At 34.7% G+C, this 26,691-nt stretch overlaps 1 protein-coding gene across 7 annotated transcripts in view; it reads left to right on the plus strand.

Annotated features, from left to right (window-relative positions):
- The window catches only part of CCDC91 (coiled-coil domain containing 91), a 332,875-nt gene that overhangs the window by 67,499 nt on the left and 238,685 nt on the right, over positions 1-26,691 (plus strand). For 6 of the 7 annotated variants that reach the window (XR_005379978.1, XR_005379979.1, XR_005379981.1 and 3 more), the window contains exons 2-3: positions 14,226-14,268; positions 16,354-16,432. Coding sequence is in view for 2 of the 7 variants with exons in the window: in XM_038577155.1 (XP_038433083.1) it covers positions 14,239-14,268; positions 16,354-16,432 (109 nt within the window). In the remaining 5 variants the exon portion in view is untranslated. Of the gene's footprint in view, positions 1-14,225; positions 14,269-16,353; positions 16,433-26,691 lie in introns of those variants that run through there. The other variant, XM_038577158.1, reaches the window with a different exon arrangement.

The raw sequence follows: 26,691 nt of genomic DNA on the forward strand, positions 1-26,691 counted from the left end.
GAAATAATATTAATAACATAATATGTGAAAAAGTTAAGTCTTCCAAACTTATATGTCATGGGATACCTTTTAAAAATAGCTAAAATAAAAATAGTATGCTTTTTGGTAGTAGATATAGATAAGAAGAAACTTTATTTTTGAAAGCAAGGGAATGATGAAAAGTAAACTGAAGATTTTGCCCTAGGGAGTGGTTGCATGTAATAAAAATTTAGTTTTATGCTTGGTGGTGGGTTTCCATAAGCTGATTTTATTAACAACAAGATAATGATAATAATAATTAAAAAACGTATCTTGAAGCAAGGTTAAGATAGGGAGGCTGTGTTGCTAGAACAGATTAAGTCAGAGGGAGTTATAATGAGGTCAGGGAGGTACCTGGGGGCCTCTCATTAGGTCTAATACAGGACTAAACAAATTTTTAGCAAGATTTTTTTAAATTTATTTTTTATTGGTGTTCAATTTACCAACATACAGAATAACACCCAGTGCTCATCCCGTCAAGTGCCCCCCTCAGTGCCTGTCACCCATTCACTCCCCCCCCACCCTCCTCCCCTTCCACCACCCCTAGTTCGTTTCCCAGAGTTAGCAGTCTTTACGTTCTGTCTCCCTTTCTGATATTTCCCACACATTTCTTCTCCCTTCCCTTATATTCCCTTTCACTATTATTTATATTCCCCAAATGAATGAGAACATATAATGTTTGTCCTTCTCCGATTGACTTATTTCACTCAGCATAATACCCTCCAGTTCCATCCACGTTGAAGCAAATGGTGGGTATTTGTCATTTCCAATAGCTGAGTAATATTCCATTGTATACATAAACCACATCTTCTTTATCCACTCATCTTTCGATGGACACCGAGGCTCCTTCCACAGCTTGGCTATTGTGGCCATTGCTGCTTAAACATCGGGGTGCAGGTGTCCCTGCGTTTCATTGCATCTGTATCTTTGGGGTAAATCCCCAACAGTGCAATTGCTGGGTCGTAGGGCAGGTCTATTTTTAACTCTTTGAGGAACCTCCACACAGTTTTCCAGAGTGGCTGCACCAGTTCACATTCCCACCAACAGTGTAAGAGGGTTCCCTTTTCTCCGCATCCTCTCCAACATTTGTGGTTTCCTGCCTTGTTAATTTTCCCCATTCTCACTGGTGTGAGGTGGTATCTCATTGTGGTTTTGATTTGTATTTCCCTGATGGCAAGTGATGCAGAGCATTTTCTCATGTGCGTGTTGGCCATGTCTATGTCTTCCTCTGTGAGATTTCTCTTCATGTCTTTTGCCCATTTCATGATTGGATTGTTTGTTTCTTTGGTGTTGAGTTTAAGAAGTTCTTTATAGATCTTGGAAACTAGCCCTTTATCTGATACGTCATTTGCAAATATCTTCTCCCATTTTGTAGGTTGTCTTTGAGTTTTGTTGACTGTATCCTTTGCTGTGCAAAAGCTTCTTCTCTTGATGAAGTCCCAATAGTTCATTTTTGCTTTTGTTTCTTTTGCCTTCGTGGATGTATCTTGCAAGAAGTTACTGTGGCTGAGTTCAAAAAGGGTGTTGCCTGTGTTCTTCTCTAGGATTTTGATGGAATCTTGTCTCACATTTAGATCTTTCATCCATTTTGAGTTTATCTTTGTGTATGGTGCAAGAGAGTGGTCTAGTTTCATTCTTCTGCATGTGGATGTCCAATTTTCCCAGCACCATTTATTGAAGAGACTGTCTTTCTTCCAATGGATAGTCTTTCCTCCTTTATCGAATATTAGTTGACCATAAAGTTGAGGGTCCACTTCTGGATTCTCTATTCTGTTCCATTGATCTGTGTGTCTGTTTTTGTGCCAGTACCACACTGTCTTGATGACCACAGTTTTGTAGTACAACCTGAAATCTGGCATTGTGATGTCCCCAGATATGGTTTTCTTTTTTAAAATTCCCCTGGCTATTCGGGGTCTTTTCTGATTCCACACAAATCTTAAAATTATTTGTTCTAACTCTCTGAAGAAAGTCCATGCTATTTTGATAGGGATTGCATTAAACGTGTATATTGCCCTGGGTAACATTGACATTTTCACAATATTAATTCTGCCAATCCATGAGCATGGAATATTTTTCCATCTCTTTGTGTCTTCCTCTATTTCTTTCAGAAGTGTTCTATAGTTTTTAGGGTATAGATCCTTAACCTCTTTGGTGAGGTTTATTCCTAGGTATCTTATGCTTTTGGGTGCAATTGTAAGTGGGATTGACTCCTTAATTTCTCTTTCTTCAGTCTCATTGTTAGTGTATAGAAATGCCACTGATTTCTGGGCATTGATTTTGTATCCTGCCACGCTACCAAATTGCTGTATGAGTTCTAGCAATTTTAGCAAGATTTTAAAGCTATTTGTGAATGAACTATTTGAACACTGAGACCCTAAGTTTATAATTTCATTCCTGTCTAACCAAAATGTTGGTTAGATAGTTTTGTGATTATTGTATTGGAATGACCATATTCTAGGTAGATGTGATTATTAGCTATATCTATTCATATTTATGAGATTTCAGTATAAATAGAAAAGATATAAATGAGAGTATATAGAATCATGAAAGAAATGAAACACTTTCTTATTGGAGAGATTATTAAATTTATGATCTTCTGCACTTGATAATGCCAACACTGTTGTTACTATGTTGTTGTATAACGTTTTTCTCTGTTTCTTGTTGTATAGTATACCCTTTTATACCCTAATATTGTGATGTGATGATAGGGTTTTTATAGGACTTGTTTTTACTTTTAATGGTCAGTGCCAATGCAATTCACAACTTTGTCTTTATGCTTACTTTGCTTATATATGAGGCTCTGAAGTTCATGTCTCATAGAGGCATGGGTTTTTCATTCTTGTCTTGAAAGCTTTGAAGTTGAGATGACATGACCATAGTCTTAGAGTTTAGAAATCCATTGTTTTAGAATGAGTTGTACATTGTGATAAATGGATTGGGCATCAGGATGATAAGTAAATTTTGGTAATTTTGAAGAAATAGTAGTAGGTGTCTGAAGCAGAAGAGGAGAAAGGCAAGGAAGAGTGGGAAAATAAAATAAAATATTGAATGACATACTTCGCTATGGCATAAAGCAAAGAATATAAAGTGACACTTAGTTTCTGGATTCTAGATGGATTAAAGAATGATAATATTATTGATGGAAAATGACACATTCAAAATAAAAGTATTTAGAAAGTTCTTTATGGGCATGCCTGGGTGGCTCTGCGGTTGAAGCTCTGCCTTTGGCTCAGAGCATGATCCTGGGTCCAGGGATCGAGTCTTGCATCGTGCTCCCTATGAGGAGCCCGCTTCTCCCTCTGTTTATGTTTTTGTCTCTGTCTCTGTGTCTCTCATGAATAAATACATAAAATCTTAAAAAAAAGTTCTTTATGAAGAAGTAAGGAATCTGATTTTAGTCATAGCATAATATATTTAGAGGATCTTACAATGCAGTGTCTTAGAAGTCATCTAATCATTCTGTTTATTTTACATATGAGGACACTGAAGTAGAGAGGGTGTGGTGATTTGACCAGAGTCACATGGTTCAAATATACGTTTTTATATGATTGCAAGACATGGGTGCATTAAAGTTGAGGATGGTAACAGAAACTAAGTTACATAAGTTCATTAATTCATGTTAAGAATTTTGACTTCATTGTAAAGTTATGAGGAGTCACTGAAAGATTTTAACTAGGTGAGTATTTATTTATTTATTTATTATTATTATTTTTTTTAACTAAGTGACTATTTAAAAGGAACATTTGGGTAGCAGAATGGAGAATGGAGTAGAAAGGAACAAACTGGAAACCTATCTATTTTGAAAGCTGATGGTATAAATCAGATGAAATACTATGGTGGCTTTAATTAGATCACTCTAATTGGGTATTGGGTATTGGGTGGATGGATTCTGGAAATATTTAGGACCTTGGATTTCATGATTGATTGGATGTATGAAGTGAGAGAGAGAAGGAGGCAAAGATTGACTCCAGGATTTTGTCTTGGCCATCTGTTTTGTAGATGGTAGTACCAATCACTAAGTGAAGGTATTCTGGAGGAAAAGTAAATTGACTTTGATGGCAGAGATCTTGAGTTCAGTTTTGCTTATACTGAATTTGAGATTAGAAAAGAGACTATTTAATTGTCTGTTGTTTGTATGGGTCTCGAGCTCAGGAGGTTGATCTTATCTAGAGATTTTTTAGCTTATATTTATAAGTGAATCCAACGAAGTGAATGAAATAGTCCAGGAAGTATATTTGAATTGAGATAAAAAAAAGATAGGTTGGAGTCCTTAATTAGGAACACCATCATTTAAAGAATAGGTAGAAAAACCTGCAAGGGAGATTGGGAAGTTGCAGCCAGAGAAATAGGAAGAAAGAGGGAAAAGAGTATGGTTGTCTTGTAACCATGGGGTGAGAGTGTTTTGAGAAGGAAAGACTGGTCAGATGCTGTTAGTATTCAAATAAGACAAGGAATTGAAAGTGTCTTTTTGCATTTAGTGAAAAGGAGATAATTGGTTACAGGCATGGGCTGTAAGAATAGGGCATTTATGAAGTTGAGCTGTGAAAAAGAGGGGGCTGTGGTTGGAGGAGAATGTGTAGTTAAGGATGGTTTTGCTTTTGTTTTTGCTTTGTTTCATTTTTAAAGCTAGAGGACCTGAAGCATGTTTCTTTTTAGGGAGGAGCCAAATAAGAGGAAGAAGTTAAATATTTAAGAGAAAGTACGATTGAGAGAGCCAAGTCTGAGAACACAGATGGAGGAATTAGCTCTAAGAAAGTAGAGGAATTCGGGGATCCCTGGGTGGCACAGCGGTTTAGCGCCTGCCTTTGGCCCAGGGCACGATCCTGGAGACCTGGGATCGAATCCCACGTCGGGCTCCTGGTGCATGGAGCCTGCTTCTCCCTCTGCCTGTGTCTCTGCCTCTCTCCCTCTCTTTCTCTCTCTGTGACTATCATAAATAAATTAAAAAAAAAAAAAGTAGAGGAATTCATCTTTTCTGTGTGAACAGAATAAACTGGAATAGTTTGGTACAGATGCTGGTAACTGTAGTTTTGGTAGAAAGAAGTTAAGGGACTTCTCTTAAAATGCCTTCTGTTTTAACAGGAGGCTTGGTCATGTGCTTTGGTTACAGAAAGTAATGGAAAGGTTGGTAATTTGAGGAACATTGAGAATCTTTGAAATAGTTTCTGGAGGATTAGAGAAAAAGTGGCTTAACAAGAGAAAAAATGGATGTGATAGGCAGCACTGTGAGTCCTGTTGAAGATGGGAAACATGAATTACATAGTGAATTCTCCTGTCTTCTCAGCAGAAGTCAGGTAATTGAATATTGTTGGTGATTCTTGGGGGAGCCATTATCAGTTGCCTGTACCACTCCAGATTTGAATTAATTGAGAAATAGAATCAAGTTATAGGAATCAGTAAAGTGCTTTTGTTGTTAAAGGTTTAATATAAATGTGGTTTGGACTGACATGAAAATGAGGTCTCCCACAAGGTCTTTTCTGAATTAAATTTGTTCATCCAGTCACAGGCTAAAAAACACGTCTTAATGCTAAGAAAATGAAGTCTTTCCCTGATGAGCTTCTCTCATGGGAGCTGCACTAGAGAAATAATGTTTATGGGTACACAACTCCTAGTGAGTAACTCAAAGAACTTGTACTGTGTATGCATGCTGATTTCCATACATTAATCTCACCCAACAGAACCTATGAATGTCCTGCTTTCACCAGTATTATTATTTTTCTCTGGAAGGTAAATAAAGAAGAGTGAGAAAGAGACTGCAGTATTTCTTTTTTCTTTCTTTCTTTTTTTTTTTTTTAAAGATTTTATTTATTTGAGAGATAGAGAGCATGAGCCTGGCAGGGGGAGGGGCAAAGGGAGAGGGAGAAGCAGACTACCCACTGAGCAGGGAGCCAGACATGGGGCTCTGGGGCTCAATTCCAGGACCCTAAGATTCCTACCTGACCAAAGGCAGATGCTTAACCGACACCCACCCAGTTGCCAGGAGATTGTAGTATTTCTTAAGTCTTATTCCCTTCTATCTAGTGTTTCCTCTGTCTCCTCTTTTAAAATGTGAGATGAGGTGATATACCTGCCCCCTAGCATTCATTGAGGATAGGATTTTGCCAGATAGGAATATAATTCATTCAGTGACAATTTTGAGTTGACAATAGGATAACCATAAACAAATATTGCTTGGAAATTATTATTTGCTTGGAAATATATGACCCAACCCAGTGAGATGGTTAATTTTGGAAAATTTGGGCAGAACATTAAGATCACGAGAGTGAATCCAGTCTTTGGAGAGGATAGTGAGACAGGATCAGAGATCCATCTGAAGAATTTGGAGGAGGTAGAAGTAACTAGAGAGGTTAGAAAATAGGTAAGGGTTTGATGAGTGTAAGTGCTTTTCAATTTTTATTTCTTGTTTTCTGCTGGAATTGTAAATTTTCTGAATGAAGGCTGGGAAAGACAAAAACATAATTGATAGTACAGTTGAAAATTATATAAAGGAAATGGTTATTAGAATTACTAGTTGTTGAGATGTTTTCCTATCTGATCATTTATGAATAGAATATTTTTCAGGTAGTGAATATATATGTGTTATTTTCTTGTGATGATATTTTGCCATTGGCAGTAGTATTTATAGTTTAGCAATAATTTTGTAATTCAGCTTTACATGGCAAGTTTCAAAATTATTATTAACCCTAATAATAGTTGAGTACTTAAGAGAGAGGAGTGTAGCAATATAATTTGTTTTAAGATGTGGGCCTTCACGCTCATGCCTTAATGCTAACAACTTGATGCTCATGCTCGTGCTAACAACTTAATACTCATGCCTTAATTCTAACAACTTGATCCTCTACTACTCAAGTTCCACCATGTTTTTCTTCGAGAAATAAGTGCTGCTCAGTTGAAGGTGCTAGAGAGTTAAAAGTAGGTAAAAGAGATGCCTGGTTGGCTCAGTTGGTAAGCATCTGTCTTTGGCTCCGCTCATAATCTCATGGTCCTGGGATTGGGTCCCGAGTTGGGCTTCCTGCTCAGCAGGGAATCTGTTTCTCCTTCTTCCTCTGTGCCTTTCTCCACTCATGCTCTGTATCTCTCTCTCTCTCAAATAAATAAATAAAACTTTAACAAACAAAAGGAACAGGTAAAAGAAATAGTTCCTGCAGTATCTCAGAAGAGCTTATAGAAAACTAGGTAAAGAAATAATTTTCTCGAATAGATAAGCCTGAGATTCTGATCTTGTATATTTAGACTCTTCAAATTAGTAGAGTCTTAGTGGCTCTTCATCCATTGCTTCTAGAAAACATGGCATGAAACAGAATCAAATGGAAAAATATTGGGAGTATGAGGATGTTGTTAAGGCAGTAGGTTTTTGGATGGGATAGAGATTGAATTAAGTGCTAAGGGAATGTTAACTAGTAGGACACTTTGGGATGATTGAATAATCTGGATGATCTCTGGAGATCATACTTTTTGAAGTCCCTTCCCTAAGTGTTTTTTTTCTTAGATTTTTTTTCATTTTGTTTCATTTTTAGCAACTTTGGTGTTTGAGATACACTTTTACATTTTGTATAAACACTTGTAATAAATGTTAATACATAAATGTTATAAAGGAGACTAATATGAAAAATTTTAATTTTTTCACTGGCAAAATACAAATTTAAAACATTTAAGACTTTGTTTATAGTTGTGTTAAAAATAAAAACTTTCCGTGGGGTTTTTTTTCCTGAATATTTTGATAGAAAGGGTAGATGGTTGGCTCATTATGTCATGATGTTTTTTAATACTATCATTAAAGAAATTATTTATATGTGCCGACAGTTTAAAGTTGTAAACACTTGCTGTGAAACACAGCCATCCCTGCCCTTCTTTTTTAGCCTCTACGTTTCTTGTTTTCTAGAAGCAAGATGTTTAGCACATATAGTTGATTTTTTTAGTGTTTATCAGTGTATCCCTAAACATGTTTGTTATCACTGCTTCTTGATTTTTCACTTTCATATCCATTGACTTTCCAATATGGAAGATGAAGCTTTAGCTGTCTTTCACCACCCCCCTCTATCACCCATACCATATACTTCTTTCTCTTACCATTCTAATATGGTTTTATTATAATTTTGGTGCAGGAGTTATTCATCACTATTGCTATGTAAATAGTATTTGCAGCTAAAAAATCTAGTAATGCAATGATGAATAGTTTTCCTGTCTAACAGAAAGTCTGGGTGTCTCAGTGGTTGACAGTCTGCCTTCGACTCAGGTCGTGATCATGGGGTTCCAGGATCGAGTCCGCGTCAGGCTTCCTGCATGGAGCCTGCTTCTCCCTCTGCCTGTGTGTGTCTCTGCCTCTTTCTCTCTGTCTCTCTATCTCTCTGTGTCTGTGTCTCTCATGAGTAAATAAATAAATAAAATCTTTTAAAAAAGTTTTCCTATCTAACATATTATTTTCTCTCTGTTTTCATTTGGCTAATGTTATTTATTTATTTATTTATTTATGGGGAGGGGCTAATGTTTTAATCACTAATTCAACTCTGAATTTCCCCCCAGTTTAACATTATTCATGATGTGGCAAAATAGTGAGGTAGTCTATTAATTTGATTTGTTTGAATGCTTCTCCCAGGAGCTTTCTGATCTGTGCTAATTTAGGTGGATTGTTCTCTATTCTTCCTATACAAATAGCTTGGAAACTCACTTTACCATTATTCTGGGAGAATTCCCTTTGCTTTTCACTTTAGTTAGATCACCTATTTTCTAATCCCTTCTTCCTTGTGTCTTACTCTCTTGGTTTACCCCATAACTTTTTTTTTCTTTGTATTTATTTATTTGAGAGAGAGAGAGAGTGCGGAAGTGTGTGTGTTGGAGGGGGGGCAGAGGGAGAGGGAGAGAGAAACAAGCAGACTCTGTGCTGAGTACAGAGCCTGATGGGAGGCTTGATCTCATGACCCTGAGATCACGATCTGACCTGAAATTGAGTTGGATGCCTATCTGACTGGGCCTTGCAGGTACCTCTCCATAATTTTTTTTTTTAAAGATTTTATTTATTCATGAGAAACACAGAAAGAGAGGCAGAGACATAGGCAGAGGGAGAAGCAGGCTCCCTGCAGGGAGCTGGATGTGGGACTTGATCCCAGGACCCTGAGATCATGACCTGAGCCAAAGGCAGATGCTCAACCAGTGAGTCATCCAGGTGCCCCCGCTCAATGACTTTTTAAAAAAGATTGGGAAATAAATTTTTTGGGGGATTTTGCAGTTTGAATATGACTTTAGTCTTCCCACAAATTAATTATTTGTTGATTTGGCTAGCTATAGAGTTCTATGTGCTAATTATTTTCCCTTACAATTTTAAAAGCATTGTTCCATTGTTCTTCACCTTCTAGTGGTGGTTTTGTGAAGTCTAATATCATTGTATTCTTTATCCTTTGTATAAAATCTGTTTTATCTCTCTGGGAGCTTGTAGGATCTTCTTTTTGTCTCTACTGTGCTTCAGTGTGGTTTTGTTCTTCTGCTCTGCTGTCTTGGATACTTGACAGACCATTAAATATGGAAATCATATTCTTTAGATTTAGAAAATTTTCTTGAATTATTTTGTTGATGATCTTCCCTTTTGTTTTCTCTGTTTTGTCTTTCTAGAATTCCTGATTATTAGATATTGCATATTTGGGACTAGATCTTTTAATTTTCTTCTGTTTTTACTCTGACTTTCCATTTCCTTTTCTTTTATACTCTTCTTTTTAAAGGAAATTTCCCCAGCTTTATTACCCACCCTGCAAATTTTCATTTCTGTAATCATTTTCATTTTCATTTTCATTTTCAAGGCCTTAGTCTTGGTGCATACCCCTATTTCTACTCCCCCCACCCCAAGAAAAAAATTAGGGCTTCCTGTTCTTATTTCATGGATGTACTATATTCTGTTGTTGACTCTGAAAGTAGTAGTTACAGTTTTTATTTTTTTGAAAATTTTCTTGTGGAGTCTATTTTTTCCACATTTTTTCCTCTTATTTTGGCCTGATCTCTTGTTTCTTATGTTAGATATTTCCTTCATGTCTTTTATTGTCTTTGGCCATCTGCTTCCTTATAAAAGTGAAGCACTAATAAAGTAGAAATATTAGTACAATACTTAGAATGTGCCAGACCCTGCTATAAGTACTTCATCTATTTTAACTTATTTAATCTTCATAAAGATTTTAGTTGCTAGTTACCATATTATTATCAGTAGTAGTAGTATTACTATCCCTATTTGACAGGTGAGGAAAATGATGTATATACAGTGTTTAAGTAATCTGGCCAATGTAACAGTTAAGTGGCAGAACTAGAATTTGAATCTAGGCTCCCTGACTCAATAGTCTTCTTTTAGCCATTATACTATTCATCCTCTTATTGAAATCAGGAGCAAATCAGAAAGTCTGTGCATGTGGATAGGGTGATCAAAGTAGTGTTACCTGAGTAAGTGACTGACTGATTTTTTTGGTGGAGTCTCTCATGGGGTACTTTTTCATGGGTTGATTTGATTCACCAAAGAAGAATATCCTAATCTGATGACTAGAGGCTGAAACCTAGCTGGTGGCAGTTTGGTTGTCAAGTGATCAAAGAGGTTTGGGAGATTAGGTCTTAATATTTAATACAACTTTTAGTCCAACTGTCTCAGTGTCTTCTAATCTGGAGACCCTTAGCTTTACCCTGTCCAGGGAAAAACCCTTCAGTCTTCTGCTGTGATGAAGAACTGTACATTGTCCTCTTGTGCAGATTCTGGAAGGGGGTCTTGGGATATACATCTGTCACTCTTTTTTTTTGAGAGTCACCTTTATCCAATTTGCCATGCATTCCTAGCCTTTTTTGGATTCTTTGATGTAATTGTGATTGATTTTTATTTTTCCGGTTGATAGTTTTAGATTCATCTTCCTTGTATTTGCTTTCAAATTTTTTTTTGCAGTTTTCTCATTTCACATTCTTTTTGATCCTGTGTTTATGTAGAAGCAAACAATAAAAATAAATCTTTGCTGTTTTTTAGGAAAAAACTTTTCAGAAAAGTCTTTAATAAAATGCATGTTCTTAATGTGCCATTTAAAATTCTCTGTTAGGTCTGTTGAAATAGATCTCAAATATCTCCCACCTGAAGCATTTCATGATGCTCCAATCAGATATATCACCATCTAAAAGTCTTTCCTCCCACCTTGGACATTTTTTCTTCTTTCTTAAGGCTGCCTTATAGCTCATATTCTTAAAATTTGCATGGTTTTCTTACACTCTTCCCTTCTCACCTCCCCAGACCGTAATTCCTTGAGGATCTGGAGTGCTCTCTTCTATAGAGTAGCTTCATAAAAATTTGTTACTGTAAGTGTTGTGTATATGTTTTTCTTATAAAATATTAGCAATATTTTAAATACTGAGAATAATTAAGGAGGGATTTAATACAGTAGTGCAACAGAAGAGATCAAATTCAGATATAATAAAGTCTGAGAATTGTTAAACTAGAAACTGTGAAATCTTTCATGTAGATACCTAATCATAAGAATCATACATCTTTCCTCCTACCATGACACAAAATGATGAACTACATGATCTGCTAATTTTTTAGCCAGGCTTGTGACTCGATAACTTACATGACAGGTATATCTGGTGTTGCTGTATTGTATTTGGAGTTTAATGGGGTATAATATTAAGTGTTAGAAATATTCTAAAAAATTTTTATATGCATTTTAGGTAATATAATGTTTTAAATGTGCTACAGTAACTAAATCTATAAGGGAGACCACACTTATAATATTTTCTTTTAAAAACTGATTTTTATCTTTTGTATTTATTGAAGTTGATTTCTACAAATGAATGCTGTTAATTTAACTTTCTCCTGCTCTTTGTATGTTCAGAAGGAAACAAACTATACTAGGATTTGAAACGAAAATATTTGGAAAATTGTTAACTTTAAAATAATATTTCCCTGATTATATTTTAAGAAACTCAAGACATTTATCTTTTAAAATATGTTAGTATTTCTTTGAAAATAGAGGAAAACTGTCATCTTTTTAATATATAAATGTTGCTGGTATATAGAAAACATTAATGACATTGATGTATTCTTTTGTAGAGTTAAGTAAGCACTTCGGGGGCACCTGGGTGACTCAGTGGTTGAGCATCTGTCTTTGGCTCAGGTGGTGATCGTAGAGTCCTGGGATTGAGTCCTGCATTGGGCTCCCCACAGGAAGCCTGCTTCCCCCTCTGCCTATGTCTCTGCCTTTCTCTCTGTGTCTGTCATGAATAAATAAATAAAATCTTAAAAAAAATTAAATAAATCAGTACTTAGGAAAGTGATGGTGTTTGGTTCATTAACACAGGCTGACATGATTGTTAAACATGGCTATTTGTTTTTGTTTTCAAGTTTTCTGGCACCTCACGAATATTTTATTGGGATGTGATCTACAAAAACATGTAGAAGCATTACTCTAGACATTCTATTTTTTTTGAAACTGTATTATTTGGATACAGTGCTGTAGAAGCTAAAAATAGTTTTTAATTGTCTCCTGAGATTCATGAAATACATGTGGAAAACACAGACTTAGTGTTTATAGTTTGACTTGGTTAATTCTCAGTATCCATATCACTCTTATTTCATAATTTCTTCATGAAAAATATAATCACATACAGATTTCTGTTTGCTTGCAACACAGAATTAATGTGAATTCCATTTCAAACTAACCACCATCAAAAGTTTCTGAAAGTCTGGTTTATATTTTTTAAGTGTTGTATGTGGATAACTTGCTTAGCTTTGATTTTTTTTGAGAAATACATCTTTTCAAACATTTTCATCAAACTATTAAATTGTAGGTAATGGTGACAACAGTGGTATCTCATTTTGGTTAATGTCCTTCCTTTTTATATGTACTTCTGTCTACATATATTCCTTTTAGTGTCATTACCTACTGAGTTTCTGTAAAAATAAATTTTCTTTGTTTATTAAAACAAAACAATCCTTGAGAATGTGTTTCACTATTTTTATTTGACAAGTTTTTGAATTTTATTTTTGAAGGCATTAATATGAATTTCATTGACAGGGAAAGGCCTCACTATAGATGACTACTGCTTTGTCACTCAAGGCAGAGTGCCTTAGAAAATGCTTTAGGATTATTGCTTAACATGGTTTAATTTGTTTAGCTGTTTTTTAAGAAGTTGGAGAAGATTGTTTTCCTGTAACCAAGTTCATCTTGTATTAGTGAGTCAAGGAAACTATAATTAATAATTTGGATACATTCATTCACTTTTGAAAGATAAAAAAAGAAATCAGTTATTATTGACTTCAGTGTTATTTGTGGCTACTGTTTCACAACTCATTGTGAATTTATTTTTTTGTTTAAATGTAAACCATCTATTACTTTTACTTTCCCAGGTTTTTTTTTTTTTTTTTTAAATAGTTTGTTAGATAAAAGCTTTTTCTTTTTCTTCTTTTTAGAGTCCAGGTAATGGTTTTGTCCTTCCATTTTTATGAGAACCATTAAGGATAAAATAAAGCATGTATTATCTTACTGCTTGTCTCCTACATAGTTTAACTGTAAAGAGAGGAATTCAGGATATTCACTTGTGTTTTTCTCTTCCCTGGTCTCCCATGAATACATGACTTGATTTATCTTGATCAGCCTAGTAACTTGCTCCACATTTTTCCAAAAGTGCAAAGCAGTTTCAGCTAAAAATACACATATCAAAATGCTCCAGAAGTTGTGGCCACAGCTCAAAAATGCTGATCAATTTTGAAAATCTAAATCAACCTCGGCCATGAAACCGAGGGAAGAACCTTTGTGGTAGGGGACAGATTTCCAAAAATTCACCACAGTCCTGTTCTTAGTGGAGTTTGTGCTGATGTTGCCAGACAACTGAGGAATAGATGCAAAAAGCAGGAAGCATTATTGAATTGAGCCCTAGCGCCAATTTGGGAAAAGCAAATTAAAATGTAAAAGAATATTTTTTCCACTCCTGGCATCTTAACACAAAATGGCAAAATACATGGTTGCTGAAAAAGTCACAGAAATTGCTAATTTTGCCCGAATGGCTAATTTTGCCAAAAAAACACCAGTCTTTTTGCATTAAAAAATGCATACCAATATAGTTAGAAAAAGTAGATTTTTTTTTAACCTAAATGAAATAGTTTTAATTTTACAAGTCAAAATGTATACATTTAAGTCAGGAAAATGTTTTGACATAAATGTGCGTGTGGGCTTCTTTCAATGTGTTCTGGTATTTTTCAGGTGCACTTGAAGAATGGATGATGATGATTTTGGTGGCTTTGAGGTATGTGCAATTACTTACCTTATCTTGCTTATGTAATTGCTTTAACTTTGTGGGGTTATAATGGAGTATACTATTTTGAAGATGTATTATTTATCATTGGTATTCATGATCATTTTTGATCATTTTTAATGTAACACTGGAATAAAAAATGAAATCAAGGAAAATTGTATCCCTTTGAAAGGTAAAGCTAATTATTATTGAACCTATGGTTGTGCCCACAGAATGTTTTAAATTGAGGTAATTAAATGCTACTAGTGGAAGCATTAGAGATGTTTTAAGAATTGTCAACTGATGATTTTGCTGGGATACATGTCTGTTAGGAAATACTTGTGGGATGAAGGATGAGTATTGCAAATCTGTCATATATTTTCATGTTTATACCTGTAATGAGTTGATTTAGTGTATTAACTTCATAGCATCTTGGTGGCTTAAAGAGCTAATTAGTATGTTTGTGTTGTTAGATTATTCTCTCAGGTTTAAGTTGCTTGCTTTGTAAGTGGAAATTGTTAGCTGAAGAAGCCCTGTCTTTTCCTTAATCCTTTTCAGTGTGTGTTCATTTTATTGAAATATTTTGTAACCCAGTTATTTTTATGGAGCCAGTATAGTCTTGCAGGAAAATCTCTGGATTAGGAGTCAGGATGCCTGAGCTCAAGTCCTGGAATTACCAAATGAGCTCTGTGATTTTTTTTTTTCTTTTTTAATAAAACTTTTACCTAGTTTGGGATTTGGTAAAAAAAAAGGATTGCTTATTAAAAATAAGGAGTTTAATTAATGATATTAATAGGAGAAACAAGATATTAAGTATATATTCAGTATTCTGAATATCATGAAAGAATGGTGTGAGGTTTTTCAGATTAGGATCATTTTCTTGTCCATTGATCTACAATATCTGTCAATATGGACATAACTGTTTTGTGCATTTCATCTAAAACTGGTTTTTGTGTAGCACATTTGTATGTTTTTTGCATTTTCTTAAATGTTTTTATTTTGTTGGGTGATTAAATCTTCTGTTACTGAAATGTAGCATTTAAAATTTTGTTAAAATTCATTGATTTAGAGGATAATACATGTTTTAGTTTATTGTTTACAAGGTATCAGTTATTTGAAGATTAAAACTTAATACAGTCTTCCTTTACTTAAACCATGGTTGGTTTATTATATCAGAAAAAAATAGAGTGGGTAGTTTTCCTCAGAGTAAAATTTTACTTCAGTGTTATAGTCAATGGATCTATTCCTTTCAGTATTACATATTTACAGTGTTAACCAATTATTCCAGTTTAATTGGTTATTAGGTTTCTTTTTTACATCTGGTTGTAGAAATATGGAAGGTGTCCATCCTTGATTGTATAAACCATGTTCATTTTTCATAGTTTATAGATAATAGTTACGATATTCTTAATAGTTACGATATTCTTCATCACTTAGCTTGTGTGGCAGATGCCTCAGTTGACTTCTTTTTGGTTGACAACTCGGTACAGAATCCAAATTGAAATTCTGGTTCTTTTTCTTAGTAATGATTTTGCTGTGATCTAGACAATTAAGAGACAGAGAAAACTCTTACCCACAAACTCAACATTCAGTAATTGTCCCTTACTTTTAAAATTATTTAGTGGGAAGGCTTGTTAATTTAGAACACCAGTTTTAGGAATTCTCTGAATGTTGAATGCTAGTAAGCCCACCTGGTAGATTATTGAAGAATATAGATGAATCCTATTTCCTTAAATTGATCTCTATTAGGTCTTGGGCTAATTAATGAAAAATATATATTTAGAGTACTTAGATATAAAAAAGTTTGCAAGTGAAAATGTGACTAGAATATACAAAAGAAAATTTTCATTTGCAGTGATATATTTTAGTTAGGAAGGGAGATTTTTATTTAAAAATAATAGAGCTTGCATACTGGGGGGTAGTGAATAGTGGTTGGGGTGCTAACTATGAAGACTGAAAAGCAATTGAGTATTTGGAGGGAATTTGAAAATGTGTGATATATCACAGAATATGCTTGTGGGACTGGAAGGCTTGATTGCTTAAATAGCATTTTTACTTTTTATCTAAAAAGTAAAATAAATTTGCCTTTTTTTCTAGGCTGCAGAGATTTTTGATGGTGGAAATGGTGAAACCCAAACTACATCTCCTGCCATTCCTTGGGCTGCTTTTCCTACAGGTGACTACTATGCAGTAACTTGAATTTTTTTTTTCTTATTTAACACTTTGCCTTTTCTTTGAAAGCCTCATTTTACTTTTTTACTTGGCCTTCTTTGATCTGAAAAATGGAATGACCCAGATTTAATTTAGGTTTTTTTTCATAACAGATTATAAATTGCATAACAAATTCCTCAGTGTGGCTTGAGGCATGATTCCAAAAATGATATCATGAACATTACATGAAATTAAAGTATAATTTACATTTCCTAATTCATCTTAGTTTTAGGAAAATGAAATACCAAATAATATTTTTAGGCTGTTTAGTTGGTTAATTAAAAAAGACTCCTTTTTCTTAGGTTCTAAAAATATTCTAAAGTAATTTAACATCTTTACCAGTGTTTAAATTTAGAATTTTTTTTTCCTCCAGGAAAGTCATTCAGAAAATATTAAACATCAAAATTTAGCTGTCTAAGAAGTTGAATGCAAAAATAAATTCCATTATCGGAGATATTTTATAGGAGACCTAATATTCAACATTAATATAATTCATGTATAAATATTTTGAATTTTGTAGACTTTTTATTCTGCCAAATCATTGTAAAGTTAGAAGTAGAAGATGAAAGTATCCTTTAACAGCTCTGCTTAGTCTTAGATTATTAGAGTTATTCATCCTGCAAATATTTTTCCAGTGCTTATTATGCATTAGGTGCTATGGGAATGTATCCTTTACTTCAAGGGAAGATAGGGCAGACACATACATACTTGTAATATGAAGCAGATTTGTGATTTGGGAAGAATGATGATTTCATCATCCATTCATTTAGCAAATGTTTATTTCATGCCTGGTATGAGTCAAGTACTATCCTTGAAGCTGGGTGTATGTTATTGATCTAGGCTTTGAAGGATGTTAATGATTTCAGTAGACAGAGATGGGAGAATGGGAAGAGATTTTGAAGGGAGAAAAAGAAATGAAAGAAAGATGTAAATGTGGGAAAGAGGATGACATAATTAGGATGTTCATTCTTGTTTAAGGAATTTATGTATGTGGTTTCCTTTGCCTGGAATTTCTCACCTTGTTTCCCACCGCTACTCTCTCCCGCTCTCTTATTATACTAACTGCTATTTGTTTTATGTGCTGCTTTTTGCTTTAATATGTCTTTTTCTGGGAAGCCTTCCCAGAGAACCCTCCCTTGTCTCTCTGCATCTATCTTCTGACTGCATTTTAGGCTGTAAATTTTGTGGGATTAGGCAGTATATCTATCTCTTTGTCTCCTTGTTATGTCTTAAATGCCGAGCATAGTGCATAGCTTATAGTTAGTTCTCAGTATTTATACTTACTGAATAATAATTAGTAAGAAAGAATAATTAAAGAAAAAAAAGAATGAAGGGAGCCTGGATGGCTCAGTTAACTGTCGTCTGACTCTTGGTTTCAGCTCAGGTCCTGATCTCATGGGTTGTGAGATCACCCAGCTTCTGGCTCCGCACTCAGCAGGTAGTCTGCTTGAGATTCTCTCTCTCTGACCCTTCTCCCACTTGTAAACACACGTGCTGGCTCTCTCTGTCTCTCTCTCAAACAAATAAATCTTTTTAAAAAAAGAAGGAATAACTGAATGAAAGACAACTAGGGTGGCAAGGAAAATTAATAGGAAGGTTGGAATAATGATATTTATATGATGGTTTAGGGTTTTCGATTGTAAAGTGGATAGGGCAGTTACAGTATTATCTATTGTACAGTTGACAAAAATGATGGGTTATGAAAGTTTTGGAGTTTGATACAGATAAATATGTTTAGGAATAAAATCTAGTCTTTCAGATTATATTTTAGGTCTTTTTTAAGTTAACTGGGGTTTTTTTGGGGAAAAAAAAAACATTAGCCGGCTGTCTGGCTGCCTGTATGTAAAGGTTAGGGAGGAGTCATAATTGATTTTTGAGGTTTCAAGCCTTGATTCTGAAGGAGTGGTATTACCTTGAACAGAAATAGAGGATTTTAGAAAGTTGGTTTGAGACAGCATAAGCCTAATGAATTTATCTTAGACTTATATATTTAAGGTACCTACAGTTCAGGAGAAGGATTAAGGCTAGAGTTCGTGGTTTGGGAGTTTTCTCATAGATGGGACAGTTGTAGTTGTAGGAGATTACTGGGGGAAACAGTATGTAAAGAGAATAGAGTTAAGTAGATAAATTTGGATGTCTGTAATTAGGGAACAAGAGGAAGAGAAAGACACAGGAAGATTGAGCGATAAAGAGAGTATGGGGTAGGCATCAGGAGTAGAACATTTCAAAGAAGGTATGGTCGCTGGTGTCAATGGCTGTATGTAAGAGAGGTTAGTGAGATTGCAGTCAGAAATGGCTTTTAAGGAAAAGGTTTCAGTAGATTGGAAGTTGAAGCCAAATTGTACTTCTTTACTTTGTGTGAAAGCAAAAACAGAATCTGTTTTCCTATAAGTATCATATCAGTGTATTAAAGAATTGTATATTGTGGACAGATTATCTAATTCCTGTTCTCCAAGAGTAAAGATTATATGTCATATATATGTATATATATTTGAAGGTCAAGCCCTCAAAACCTAATTAGAATTAAAGGACAGCTCCTTTAGTGTGCATGCATGTACACACAGACAGCACACCCAGTTACTCCCTCACTTTTAAAAAATCAGACCTGATGAAAGTACTTTTCCTGAATTTCCTCAGCAACTTGCGGAAGTAGAGATAAACTCATCTGACCAAGAGCTGAAGTTAAGACATGGTAGATGTTGGCTCAGCCAAGTAGTCTTTCTCTTTTGTTGAAAATTCTCTTCCTCTGCTTACTGGAGAAGTCCGCACTAATGCAGGTATCCAGAAGCTCTTTAGAATAGAGTGATCTGAACCTAATTAGTGTAACAATATAATCATTTTTTTTAAAGATTTTATCTGTTTATTCATAGAGACACAGAGCGAGAGAGGCAGAGACACAGGCAGAGAGAGAAGCAGGCTTCATGCAGGGAGCCCGACGCACGCGGCACTGGATCCTGGGTTCCCAGGATCACGCCTTGGGCCGAAGGTGGCGCTAAACCACTGAGCCACCAGGGCTGCCCAATGTAATCATTTCCACACTAAAGTCCGGAGAAAATAGGAAGCTTTAAGAGATCTAAAGTACATTCTTTTCAGTTTAAGAAAAGACTAATATTCTCCTTTTGTCTGGTTTTCCATCTACACCCTAACAGTTTGTGATCTATATGAAAAATATTTTTAAAAGAGATGATTATTAACGAAGTTTTACCACAGCTTAAAATTCTAGAAGATTACTCAGAAATATTTGGTTTAAGATTTTAAAGTACATGGGGGAGAATAGAAGTTTTCATTTTTGGGTTTAGGATAAAAGATTTTAAGTAAAGAATGTAGAAGGCTTAGTGTGGCTTAATGATCATCTTGCTACAGGGCTGACAGTTGGAGGATGATTTCATAATAGCAGCTGGGATAATTAATTTATCTTATAAACAATGTCCGTTTGTAGCCTACAATACTGTTAATGAATGGGGTTGAGCATGCATCTCCGTGTAATATTAGCATCATTTACATAGTGGGGCTTTTTAGCATGCTAGTTTCTGTGCAGAGCTGATGATGATATTAAAAAGTTGCCAGTCAGAATAAATGAAATGCACATGTTGGTTCTGTATATAAGCTATTATCTGTAAGCCCACATCTCATCAGTGTATGGCATCTAACTTATAAAATGTATCTCCACACTTCCATCATCATCATGGCAGTTGGAGAATATAAGCAAGAGACGAGTGAATATAAAGTTATCAATTTATTTTTACTCCTGCCTTTACTTTTAGTAAAAATGTGGTAATTATTATTTTATCTTAGTGAAAGATACTCAGTGAGAACAATTGCCTTTATCGGGCATTTTCTGTTTCATAGCCTTTCCTTCTAGTTTACCTTTCACGGTTATTGTTTTTGAAGCCTGTGGGCAGTCAAATTATGATCCACATTTTGTTCTTGATGATGTCTGTTCTATCACTTTGCCATTGCTCTGATTGTAGTACTTTCCTTTATCTCCTATCTGCTAGAGTCTCATTTTTCTTTCAAAACAGGGCATAGAGCGTTCTGAATCCATGTCTCATAACTGCTGAATCCGTGTCTCATAACTGCTCTTTCTTTTGAACTGTATCTTTTTTTGTTTTGCATCATTTGCTTGGCACTTTGGCTAATATTTTAAATTGTGGTAAAATAACATATACAATTTACCATATTAATCATTTTAAAGTATATAGTTCAGTATTATTAAGTATATTCACATTGGTGTGCAACCAATCTCCAATCTCTTGAATACAAGAACATTTTCATCTTGTATAGGTGAACCTCTATAGCTATTAAAAAATAACTACCTATATACCCTTCCCTGCCCCAGCCCCTGGCAGCTACCATTCCACTTTCTGTCTGTTCTAGACAACTCATATAAGTAGAATCATACAGTATTTGTCTTTTAGGACTGGCTTATTTCACTCAGCTTAATGTCCACAGGTTTCATCCATTTTGTAGCATGTGTCAGAATGTCTTTCCTTTTTAAGCCTGAATAACATTCCACTGTATGTACAAACCACATTTTTTATTCATTAATCCATCAGTGGACACTTGAGTTGCTTCCTTTGACTATTGTAAATAATGCTGCTATAAACATGGGTGTACTAATTTATATTTTTCAAAATATTTTATCAGTATGACTGCTGTCTCTACATGTTTACTTTAGTCTAAACCTTCTTGGGTAGAGATTGTGTTTTAAACTCTTGTGAATCCTAAGTACTTAGTATAACATGGTGCCTTGTTAATGAACAGTGCTCAGTAATTATTTCTTAATGATTAGTAGAACAGATTTGTTTTCAAAAGTAACTCTTTTTAAAAGATGTTTTTATTTTAATTTGTTAGCATACAGTGTTTATTAGTTTCAAGTGGACAATATCGTGATTCAATAACAGTAACTCTTTAATTATTTTTAATTCTTTGGAGGTAATTAAATAGTCTTTCAGTCACAAGGTAGAGGAAGGTAAACCTAAACTTGCCTTAAAAACTGTAGTAATCTTAGGGGAGCCTGGGTGGCTCAGTTAGTTAAATGTCTGCCTTTGGCTCAGGTCATGATCTCAAGATCCTGGGATCAAGCCCTACATCAGGCTCCCTGCTTAGTGGGGAGTCCACTTCTCCCTTTCCCTCTCCAGCTCCCTCTGCTTGTGCTCTCTCTCTGTAAAATAAATAAATAAAATCTTAAGAAAAAAAGTATAGTAATCTTGGAAATCTTAGATAATTATTCAAACATGGCAAAGAAACTATACTCCAGGCTTCAGTTAACTTTCCTGGTCACTCCCAATACAGACAAATGATCTGGAAATAATGATTAACAAGAGTAGTCACAGATTTGCAGAAAGATAGAACAGCTGTATTACTCTTTTTTTCCCCCCTGATTTCTTACCTGGTCCTATTGTGTGTCAGCAGGTAACAGTAGAGGACAGTAGAGGTTAGACTAAATTTTAGTTAAAAAATATTAGAGTCTAGAAGCAATGATGGTAATATCCAGTTCTTTTACTTATTTTTCTTATTTATTTTTGTAAAGGAAAATCACTCCAGATTTTGCATACATATAATATCAGAAAGTTTTGACTTAACTAATCATAGAACTGTACTTTTTATTTTTTTATTTTTTTATTTTATTTTTATTTTTTTTATTTATTTATGATAGTCACAGAGAGAGATTGAGAGGCAGAGACACAGGCAGAGGGAGAAGCAGGCTCCATGCACCGGAAGCCCGATGTGGGATTCGATCCCGGATCTCCAGGATCGCGCCCTGGGCCAAAGGCAGGCGCCAAACCGCTGCGCCACCCAGGGATCCCAGAACTGTACTTTTTAGAAAGAGAATTTTTTTCTTTTGCTAAGGCTAAGAGATCTTTTGATTTTTTTGAAATCATTCTCAACATTTTTATGAGACTGGTAATGTTCTCCTTTTTAGTAAGCTACATTTTCAAAGTGAATGTTTATCATCTGAGATACATATATATATATATGTATACACACACACTGATAAATGCATATATATATGTATCAGAATATAGACATATATACATAGATGGATATTCTGATTTCTTCTCTTTTCCTCATTTTTATCTTGTAGTGCAATTTGTCCTCTCTACTGTATCCTCTTGAAGGAAGGACTTTCTCTACTTGACCTTATATATTTTAAGAACATTGGACTTCTAGTCTTTGTTTTGGGTTCAGTATGTGTTTTTTCTTTTTTTTTTAAAGATTTTATTTATTTATTCATAAGAGACACAGACAGAAAGGCAGAGACATAGGCAGTTGTGGGACTTTTTCCCAGAACCCCAGAATCCCCACCTGAGCCAAAGGCAGACGCTGAACCATTGAGCCACCCAGGTGCTCCTCAGTATGTTTTTTTATTGCTTTCTGGTTGTACCAGACCCCGAGTTTCAGAATCCATGGGATTTATTTAATTTCTTTTTTTTTTCTTAAGATTTTATTTGTTTATTCATGAGAGACACAGAGAGAGAGAGAGGAGCAGAGACACAGGCAGAGGGAGAAGCAGGCTCCATGCAGGGAGCTGGATGCGGGACTCGATCCTGAGTTCCCAGGATCACACCCTGAGCCAAAGGCAGGTGCCAAACTGCTGAGCCACCCAGGGATCCCCAATTTAATTCTTTAGATTTGTTGTTGTTGTTCATTTATTCACTAATTCACTCATTTATCAAATGTTTGAAAGTATACCATGTATCAGATACTAAGTGGCATGTGCTATGGACCTTATTCCATTTTCAGTGATGCATATGAAAATCGTCATCTCAAATGACTGAATGTTTCATAAAATGCATTGTTAATATTGGTAAATGCTTTTATCAATAACTTTAGCATCAAATATTTGATAGAGGTTTCATGAAAAGAACATTAGGTCAGAAAGTGTTGTCACGTTGCCATTGTGTACAATGTGGGTGGTGCTGTTTTAGAGGCAAATGACTATTCGCTTTTTACTTTTTGACTGTATAAATATAAATTGTGTAGAAGGCGAGGTGGGAGGCGAAACCTTGAATACTGTCCTTTCCAATATGTTTCTAGGTTACTTGTAGCACTGCACAGAACCACATTAGAATGCATTGACCATCAAAGAGAAAAGCAAGTGGTCTAGATAGATACTTTAATCCAAATTAGCTCCTTCAAAACAGCTTATATAGAGGGCAAACTAAACTGTCTGTCACAAGCCGACCCTTTAGAAGGAATAATGGGAATTGGACCAGCAGATGTTGAACCAAATAACTTAGATGTGGTTCACTTTGCATCTGGAGCTATTTGCATACAAAGCCAACAGGAAAGTTCAAACATTTTTCTCAAGACATTGGCAGAGAGAAACCTGGAAGACAGATGCCTTTTTGATTTCATGGTTCAGTTTTTCCATTCTCCATTCTCCTGGCCAGGAAAACCTAGGACAACAAATCGGTCATTTTATTAATATCCCATTACTCTTCTTGCTAACCCTGTTTTTCCAGTAGAATCTGTGTTACACATCTACAAGAGCTCAGAACCTGAGTCCACACATTTTTGTTTGAGAAAAAATTGTGATTTTTTTTTTGAGATTAATCTGTAGTTTGCACATAGGCATAGTAAACATTAACTGAATTCATTGGTCTGATATATATTTTAGGTAAAATTTGAAGATGACTTATATTCACATACTTGAAATATAATAGATAGTTGGATAATGTTTAAAAACTTCCCATCCCTTTAACTTTGCATCCACATTAGACATTTTTGCCAGGACATAAGCTGAATTTCCATTGTAGTATAATAATTTTGTAATATCTTTATACACATTGTTTGAATGAATGATTGCTAGATAGCTTCCCCTTGCTACTTTCTGTATTTTTTTCTTAACTCCCAGGTTATTAACTCACTTTCTTTTATTCTGGAGCCAGTTTTTATAAATGGTAACTGAGAGATAGCATCTATGAAGCTGTGAGTTATTATTGTATATGTAATATTAGTTTTCATGTGGGTTTTCAGTAATTTATGGCAGTTCCTGTCTTCACTAATGCATATAATAGTGAATATATCAGTGATAATTTGTTATGACTTTGAAGATTGGGTTTATAGCGTGGTTAGAGTCAAATAACTGATTGGGGACTGAGAAGTACCAGCTGTGTAACTTCTCTGAAACTCAATTATTTAATCTATAAATTGAACAACTAGGTGGTATCTAAGTGTTCTTCCAGATTTTGAGTTCCAAGTTTATTTTTTGATTTTTTTCTGTAATATGAGTAGCTTCTACTAGGTGATTCATGGTGCCTGGTTTTAACTGCATAGTCCAAGTGATACAGTACTAATCTAATAAATTATATGTACCCTATAAATAGCTATAAACCTAGAACAAAACTATTAATATGAAGTACTATAATACTTAAGAGAAACTTTTTTTTGTTATATATATTAATTACTATCAGTTACTTTTTAAACCTATTCTTGTAACGTTTTATGGTACAGTCTTTATGTGTTCTAATTCTGAATTTACTTTTTAAAAAGGCTGGTTTGATTTTTAAGATGTTATAGAGTACATTACAATTTTTTAAAATAGAGCTTTGTAGGGATTTTCTTGTATTATTGAAAAATGAACGTTTGGCAGTGAATCATTTTTCTATAAGATGAAGATAGTACTCTGACTCTTTTTCATCATAATCCTGTATTAGCCAAAAAAAAGTTTTAAGCTCTATTTGGCTCAATAACAGGAGTCATTGCTTAGTGCTCTTTTACCAATTTATAAATTTCTATTTAGCTGTCCTTATGAATTATGTTTCTTTGGTCTCGGAAAATACACTCTTTATTGTTTTTGACAGGTCAGGCACATACACATGTGTAGGATAAAGGCATGAAAGAAGTGGGAAATGATATTAAAATTATACAGTGAAAATTTCTTTTCTATCCTGATCCTGTAATCCCACTCTCCTTGTAATCCCCATATAACTTGTTTTACATTTTGTTTTGTAGCCCTCCAGATACTGTACAGATGAACAAAAACATGAATGTGTCCTCTTCTTTTTACACAGATGACCCGTGTATTGTATATACATACTAGCACCTTTTGCTTTTTTTCCCCCACAGTAACTTGGAGATCTTTCCATAGGAGTCCTTAAAGATCTTCCTAATTCATTTTAGTGGTTGCACAGTACTCTTTTGCATAGATGTACCAGTATTCATGTAACTAGTTATTTTCCTCCCAGTTTCTTGCTGTTGTAAACAGCCCTACAGTAAATATTTTTTTTTTTTCTCCTGGACTTTTTTCCATTGTCTTTGTGATTTTTCTTGTTTAATGTTTTAGTGAGATTTTTTATTTTTTATAGAAGTATCCATTTATTGAGATGTTTGGAAGCTTGATTCTCATGCTATACTGTGTTTCCATATTTAAGATTGTGTCTGGAGAGAGAGACACAAATTCAGGAAAAGGGATGCAGTGAATATTCTTTTATGTATTTTCAAGAAAGCTATTTTAATGTAGATGATAATTCATATTGTTTCTGTGATTTAATGGGAAAGCTATTTAAAATTAACACATAGTTTACTACTAGTATAATTATTGAGCATACTTGTTCTCTAAATAATGTCAAGTTTTATATTTATATGGTTACATATGAGTAAACATTGGCCTTGTTGAAGGTGATGGTAATTTTCTAGTACATTGAAAATGAAATCTCTAGCTGACCATGGACAAACTAATGGTAGCATGGTAGGTTGAAATGCTCTTTAGTTGTCACCTTATCTTTTTATGCGTAAAGTAATATTTATTGGAACATTGTCTATAATAACTCCAAATTAGAAACAACCCAAATGCCAATCAAAAGTAGAAGGCTTAATATTTTTGGGGTATATTTATATAATAGAACACTTATACATCTGGGAAATTAATAAATTTCAGACATAACAACATAGAGGAATGTCATATATACTGCCCGTATATATCTTTAAGGGATCAGTAAGAGGTCTCAGTTGACAAAATTTTCTATCATTTCTGATTCTAGTTCTGGATTGTGTGAAGTCTACAGCATCAGCCTCCTTTTGGAATCTGTAATTCTTGTTCTTCATGAGAACAGAGGCTCCATGTTTTGACTAGACAGCTGGGGCTAAGTCTGATTCAGAGTGAGCACCATGTATGAATCTTCTGAAAGGGAACAGTCATCACCCTGTTCACTCGGTTAGGATGGCATGGGGTAGGGAACAGGGAGTAGACCTTAGATGTGAGGGCTGTGGATGAAT

This window comes from Canis lupus, chromosome 27, assembly GCF_011100685.1.
Source record: "Canis lupus familiaris isolate Mischka breed German Shepherd chromosome 27, alternate assembly UU_Cfam_GSD_1.0, whole genome shotgun sequence".
Taxonomy (NCBI): domain Eukaryota; kingdom Metazoa; phylum Chordata; class Mammalia; order Carnivora; family Canidae; genus Canis; species Canis lupus.